Source organism: Falco biarmicus, chromosome 11, assembly GCF_023638135.1.
Source record: "Falco biarmicus isolate bFalBia1 chromosome 11, bFalBia1.pri, whole genome shotgun sequence".
Taxonomy (NCBI): domain Eukaryota; kingdom Metazoa; phylum Chordata; class Aves; order Falconiformes; family Falconidae; genus Falco; species Falco biarmicus.
The window spans coordinates 14,753,745-14,761,013 of record NC_079298.1 but is presented as its reverse complement, the minus strand read 5'-3'; the positions used below and the strand labels follow the sequence as shown (position 1 = coordinate 14,761,013).

The following is a 7,269-nucleotide window of genomic DNA, read 5'->3' as shown; positions in this document are numbered from 1 at the left end:
TGCGGCCGCTGCGAGACCCAGGGGTGCCTCAGCTGGGGGCAGCAGCAGCGAGGCACTGCGGAGCGGAACAGCCGGTGCAGTGTCGCAGGGGCCCCGCAGCGCCATGGCCGGAGGCGGGAGCGGCGCGGCGGAGCGCCCGAGGGCCCTGCAGCGGCTCGGGGTGCCGCTCGCAAGCCGCGCAGGAGGAGCGGTGCGCGGGGCAGCGACCGGGAGCCACGGGCCGGGAGAGCCCCGCCAGGGCGGGGGGCGCTGGGGGCTCCGCGCATGCGCGCCGCCGCCCTGCCGCAGCGCCCCTCCGGCGGCGACCCCCTGCCGCCGGCCGCCATTGGCTGCGGGCGCCTCCCGCGATAGGCTGCGGGCGCGGCCCCCCGCACCGCCCCATTGGCCGGCGGCGGCCGCTATGCGGGCGGGTCGGCGGCGCGGCGACCCGCCCCGGCGCCCCATTGGCGGCCGCCGTGCCCCTCAGCGCCGCGGCGGCCGGTCCCGCTGCGCTGCGCCCGGCATGGCGGCGCCCGCAGCCCCGCGCCCGGGGGCCGCAGCCGGCGGCCGAGCGCCCAGCGCCGGCGGCGGCCGGGTGAGGAGGGGCGGGGGGCGCGGGGGGGGCGAGCGAGCGGGGCCGGCCCCGGCGGCCGCCGCCGTTTCGGCCGGCGGGGCCCGGCGGGGCGGGGGCGGGCGGCGGGGTGTCCGGCCGGCAGCTGGGCGGCGGTGCCGCTGCCCGTTCAAAGCCAGCCGCCGGCGGCGAGCGGCCGGTCCTGCAGGGGCCGGTCCTGCAGGGGCCGGGCGGGCCCCGCTCTTCCCGGGCGCGTCCCCGCCGTCAGGGCAGCGCGTTTCCTCACCGCGGCGTGCCCGGAGCTGCCGGCGGGCTCCGGCCGGGACCTGCGCAGCCCCCGCGGGCGGCGGCCCGGCCCCGTGGAGTCCCGGGCGCTGTGGCCGTGCCCGTGGCGCGCTGGGCTGCCCTGCGCCTGGCGGGAGCGCGGTGTTCGTCAGGCCTCGCCGGCCGCGGCCCTTCTGGGTCTGATCATCTGGAGCGGGCTGGGGCGTAGCGGCGAGCAGGGCGCAGGGCTGCGGCACCCTCCGGCCTCCCCGGAGCGGCGTTTGCCCTTGTGACAGAAAAAGGGCAGCGGCTGAGGTGGCGGTTGTCCCTTCACTGGTGCCGCTTGGGCCACGGGCGTGCTTTACCTTGCGGGTTGGGTCTGTGGGTGTGGGATCGCGTGTTTGGGAAGGATGGCTGTCGGAGAAGGTGGCTCCAACCTCAAGGTGGTTCTTTTTTTCCACAGGTCATGTAGAAGAGCAGATTTCATGTGAAGATGGGACTGTTGGTGTTTATGCGTAACCTGCTGCTAGCCCTCTGCCTCTTTCTGGTACTGGGATTTCTCTACTATTCTGCTTGGAAGTTGCACCTTCTCAGATGGGAGGATTCAAGTAAGTATGAGCACCGTGTGACTGCTCCTGGGCTCCCGAAACGTCTGTCAGAGAGTTGCAGTAGCACTAAGGTGGTTCTGATTTAGTAGTATTAGAGGGATGTGATTAAGCCCAATCAAATACTGGAGCTTTTAGTATGCTTAAGGGGTTGAATTTATGATTACCTAATGCTCTTTATGGCTTTGCTTTTATTACTGGGTATGAAAGCAGGTTCACACTTTATAAATCTACTATTAGAGACTTTGGTTCTTAGAATTTTCTCTGTTAGTTTATGATTCCTAATTGTCAAAATAAAGAGTTTGTGCGCTGATACTTTTTGTTTCCTGACTTTTTCTGTACGTTTGAAAACACCTGAAATAAGGGGGTTTTCCGTGGTGGATTTTGATTTCTTTCTGTAATCATATATGCTGGTTATCTCATCATCTTACTTTGTCCTTCAGAAATCCTCAGCTTCCATTTATCTTCCATGTTATCATCTGCCAATTATCTGTCATCTGAAAGGATGTGTCTCAACCTTTTTAAGTCCAAAGAGACATCTGACCTCATTGAATACAATCTGAGGATTGTACTATGTGGTAATGTCATGGGAGGTTTTAGTTGCAATGAGATACAAACTAGGCTGAGGTTTGATTGCTCAGTTACTGCTCTTATTTTTGCTTGTGTTGATTGCTTTCTTGCTTGCATGTGAGAATTGTTTATTGAAAATATAAAAACAGGAAAACAATTCCCCCTCCCACCCAAAATGCAAGCCAGCCTTCTCTGCAGCTGTTCCATGGGCTATTTCAGATGTCTCACAGCCGACCGTTGCTCCCTGGATCAAGCGGCTGAGAAACACTGATCCAGGATTGTTTTTCTGTCTGACAAAAAGCCATCGGTCAAATTCCATCTTCGCTGTATTGTGTTTCTTTGCATGCTGTGCGAGGTTTCTACTGCAGTGCTTATTAAACTTAATATTTTTCTACCTCTGCATGCTTTACTTACATGCTCTAAGTAAAGTTTTACATGATGCCAGATGATGACTTGGATGTGACATTTGCACTGATACAGTGATTTTGACAGGAGGACTGCTAAGGTGTCTTGCACTAGAACAGATATTGTAAGACTGAATTTGTAAAAGGAGATGCATAATGTCTTTCTGAGCAGGGATTGTTTCTTTAGGTTTGTGCTTCAGAGAGGGAGTAAAAAATCTTGATTGTGACCTAAAACTAGCACTTTTGTCGATGAGGTATAGAAAATTCTTCCTGCATGCAAATAAGCACAGAATATAGTTAAGTAAAGTTTTGCCATATCTGCTACTACATAAAGATGTGTATGAAATTATACTACCTGCCATCCTTTGCTTCCTTCGTACCACCAGAAATTGTGTTGGAACTTACCCAGGCCTGCAAAAAAGCCCTTCAGGCCACAACTTCATGTATGAACTTAGTCAAGCGTGGAGGAGAAGCTTTGTGTTTGTGTGACGTATACCAAGGTGCTGGCATGGTTTCTAAATTTCTTCAGGTTTCACTTCTTTGGGTTTTGTGTCTGTAGTTTTGCATGCCATTTGTTATTTTATGTCATGTCAGTCCCTGGGGAGTTTTGTGGCAAGTTTTGTGATGTGATGTTGCAAATATATATGCAAACATTGTGGATTTCTATAAATGGAACCTTAAAAGATGAGTTTAAGTGCCAGCCTAATCAGAATAATTTCTGTTGAGTGAACTGGCTGCTTTTGGGTCCCCAGGATGTTGTGATAGCACTGTGAGGTGATGTCACGGACTTTTTGTTAGATGTGTGTCTCCTTTTTTCTAATCTTGTGTGTAAAATGTGTTCTTCATTTATTCTTGTAAGATGCAGTGCTTGCATTAAGCTTCTTCAGTGTGTACAAAGCAATGATGGTATTGATGCTTATTGATTTTATCAGCTGTCACAACTGATACAGGCTGTACCAATGTTGCTTTTCTTCTAGATGCTTTTATGAGTTGTGTATTAAATATCAGATGAAGCACCTTGAAATATTAGTGTGAACAGTCCTCTAGTGTAAGAAGGCAAAATTTTATGTGATTGCTTTTGAAAACAGTTAAGGTGGTACCAGTTTTTAGTTGATCTTCAGAGTTTTGTATGTATCAAAAAATGTTTTATTTACCATGTAATTTTATGCATGAGGAACTTAACGCAGATTTAAAATACAAATTTAAAAGCCTGTATTGTGAAACTTGATACGAAGAGTTAATGTTAAGCTTCTATAAATAGGCATTTGAAAGTTAACAAATGACAGAATTGAAGTTGCTCATTTAACCATGATTAGGGTTCCTTGAGCATGGGTAATGTGATACAATGTATAATGGTGCAATTATACTTTCTATTTTCTGAAAGGGAGCTTTGCTTAGTTCAGTGCACAGGACAGGTGGTGCTTGATAACTGTTTGTGGTTTTATTTCCTGAATTACAATTTGGCGTGTGACCTTGTAAATTTCCTTAAGATGGATACGATAATGCTCATGTCCCCAAAGGCAAAAACTAAGTTAATGTGTTAAATTTTGGGGTGCTTAATACTCTTAAGATTTTTTTATTATTATTTTTATGTGTAAGTTATCTTATTAAATTATTTTCTCTTTTCTTGTGACCAGTGTCTTTATTCTGTGTGACTCCCTAGCTTCAGTGGTCACATTCATCTTTTCTCTGTTCCATTCTTTATGCTAGAGGAGGCACCGAACTAAGCTATTCCTGACATCTGACACCCTTGCAATATTTTCAGAGACTCCTTTCGGTAAACTTGACACCTGTGCTTAGTATCAGACACAAACAAATTTGTCATAGAGTATGGTGAAAAATATTTGATCTGCTTACTTGCTGCTCGTGTAGTTTGTTCATTTAATGTTTTAGAAAATGCCTGTGTATGTTGTTGTTATGGATGAATTTGATGGTAACTGTAAGGAATCTAGTCAAGCTGAGACTTCAATGTTTGTGTATTTAGCTGCTAAAGTAAATGAATAAATGAAAAGCGTTTGTTTATTTGTACTTCTGACATCTCCAAGAAAGGAGGCTAAACTTCTGCATAGACTGAAAGATACACATCAGTGTTTCTTTAACTGTCTCCATTTGACTTTAAATCTGTCCTCCTGGAGTGATGCCTTAGTGAGTTCTGAGAGATTGTTCTCCTTACTGTGTGACTCTACACCTTGCCAAAATACAAAGGAGAATAGGAAAGAATTAATTCTCTAAGGCTTATCTTTCCTGTGACAAGAATAGATTGAATTCAACTAATGTGAACTAATTAAGGTGAATTAAATTCAACTGCTTCTTGCATTCAAGACGAATCTCCTGTGACTGCTACCCCTCTCTCATCCTTTTAGTGAGTATCATGGCTGGCTACTCTTCCTCGAGCCTTGTCTCATGTCGGTGGCAATATATTGTTAGTTCTCAGAGCAGTAGCAAAGTGCAGAGAAGTGGTATGTAACGCTGTGTGAATGCAGGAGAGCGTTTGAATTCTGGTGATCATTGGGAGTATCTGCACAGTGTTTAGGACAGAGGTAAGCTTTCCTTTTTCTTTCCTGATTTCTGTAATGCAGCTTCAGCCTCTGACAGTAATGGTAAGAGATGTACGCCATCCTTGCACGTTCTTCCCAGACAGGCAATAATGATGGATGCTGCAGCCCTCTGGTTAAGAGTGTTGAGTTGCATGGAGGTGTGTTAAGCATGTAGTACTGATAATGCGGTGTGGGAGACAAAAAGAAGTAAAAGTTTGGCATCAGTTTAGCTGACCTGTACATTCTAGAAGGACCTTGCAGCAGCAGATAATCGTAACTGTTCATTGTGTTTCTGGACACCTGAGTTGTTGGGGAATTCTTATATAGTGATAGGTAGCGATAGGTGCAAGCTTTGAAGGTCTGATATGTGCACTGCGGGCTCTTTCCTAACAACTGCCTGTCCTTTCCTTTCTGCCTTCCCTGATGCATTTGACTCTGGGGAGGAAGGAAGGTGTTATCTGTCCAAGTGTGAAGAAGACAGCAGGTGGGAAGGTGCCCCATTATCTTTGAAAAGTACAATGGGAGATGGAGTCCTGCTGACAGTGCCTCTTAGATTTGTTTTATCGCCTTGGAGGAATGCATTTTTACCTGTAACTGAAGGACAGAATATAGTAATGTTAAAATTCAATACTGATGCTTGCTACTTAACCTAGTATGTGTATAGCTGATTTTGCAACTTAAAAATTAATGTGTTGTAAGGAAGGAATGATTCCATTTAAAAATGTCCTGGCTATGGAAATATTGGACTCAATACCCCAAGGCAGCTTTTTTCTTTTCTTTTGTCTCCCCTCCCCCCCCCCCCCCCCCCCCAGCATTGAAATATACTTGGGAAAAAGTGTGACGCTATTTTCCTGTTCTCTATTGTATTTCTGTCTACATTAGCATTGAATTAATTTGAAGAAATATATACTCTACTTCAGGTACTTTTGCCAAAACGTAAGTTAATACAATTTGTAGCTATAGATTTTGAGCTTGTCGGTTTGAATGTAGCTTTTGAAACATCTCCAGGTATGTTCTGTTGATGTCTCCATAAAGAAATCAAGTCACTACTCTGTCATCTGTTGCTCTGTGTTATTTTCAACTCTAATTCTGGAAAGGCAGCCAAAGAGATAAAGCTCTGGGAAGAGATTTTCTGAAGGTATTTCAGGACCCTTATCCTTTTTATTCATTTTTCTTTTAATGTCTGTTTCCATGGGAACTGAGGAGACATAAACAGGCAAAACTGACTCACTTCTGGTTGCAGGTTTTTGGTCTGCTTGCATTTCCATGGAAACTAGTCTTGCAGCAGTAAAAGGCTAAATTAATCAAAAGCAATCAAACCTTTATCTTTAATATAAATACTGATTCCTCTCTTTCAAAGTGAAGTGGTATTTTTGTCAGTTCTTGTATTAGGGACGAAAAATGTACAGAAGAAATGGATCTTTTTACAAGAGTTTGGAACATGCATGTTCTTCCTCATGTGGCTAAAGCCTCCTGGTATGTGTGGTGGTATGTAGTGCGGGTACAACTGTTGTATCGAGTTACTAGGGGTGTCATTTATTCTGTTAAGGGAGTGGATCTTGCATACACTGACATCTGACTTCTTTCCGTTCTGTCGTTTAATGAAAAACGAATGAAAATACATTCAGTCCATGTGTGATCAACTAGGCCACAGAGACAAACTTGTCCCCTTTGTGGAGAAAGGCGTGTAATAGTTTCGTGTTCAGACCATTATCTCTGGGAGTTACTACCCTACTTGCCTTTGCCAGAAGAGGGAAATGCAAGAGTGCTCGTATAAAAAATAACATCTCTGGGCCAGCTCAACTTGGCACTGGGAGCATAAATCTCTCATGAAGGGGGTTTGAGCTATGCTGGCTGAATTTTTCGTTAGGTGGATGAGGGAGCATATCCTTTTTTTACTGTAGAATGACAAGGCACTCATGCCTCTGTTGTGAAGGGTGGCAAGCAAATGGTGGTGGTAACCGTATCTGTCTGTGGCCTTGGCTTGAGGGGGGTGTGTGTGTCTGTTTCTCTGTGTGTGTGTGTGTGTTTTCGTGCTTTGTTTAAGGTGAATTTATTCCTGTTGCTGTTGCTCCCCAGGCTGAAAAGCCTGAGAGACTTTAACCTTGTGGTCATTACCTTTTTTTTTTTTTAAAAAAAAAGTGGTTTGGAGAGTATTATGCAGCAGTGTTAAGTGTTCTTTGCATTGCAGGAAGAAACTGGGAACATTATTGAGACAGATCATTGTGAATTTACGAACGTTTCAGTTATTAGTAACTTCAAGGTTTGTTTCATCTACTCAGCTGTTCTGTAGTCTGTCTTAGTGCTATACTTATTGCACCAAAATTGAGAACAAATGT

At 46.1% G+C, this 7,269-nt stretch overlaps 1 protein-coding gene across 5 annotated transcripts in view; it reads left to right on the top strand.

The window, feature by feature from the left end:
- Nucleotides 1-431: 431 nt before the first annotated feature.
- ST3GAL3 (ST3 beta-galactoside alpha-2,3-sialyltransferase 3) overlaps nucleotides 432-7,269 on the top strand; it is a 184,114-nt gene continuing 177,276 nt past the window's right edge. For 3 of the 5 annotated variants that reach the window (XM_056355886.1, XM_056355885.1, XM_056355882.1), the window contains exons 1-2: nucleotides 433-574; nucleotides 1,278-1,422. In XM_056355886.1, the coding sequence (XP_056211861.1) occupies nucleotides 1,308-1,422 (115 nt within the window). In that variant the 5' untranslated portion in view covers nucleotides 433-574; nucleotides 1,278-1,307. Of the gene's footprint in view, nucleotides 575-1,277; nucleotides 1,423-7,269 lie in introns of all 5 variants that reach the window. The other 2 variants (XM_056355883.1, XM_056355881.1) reach the window with 1 other exon arrangement.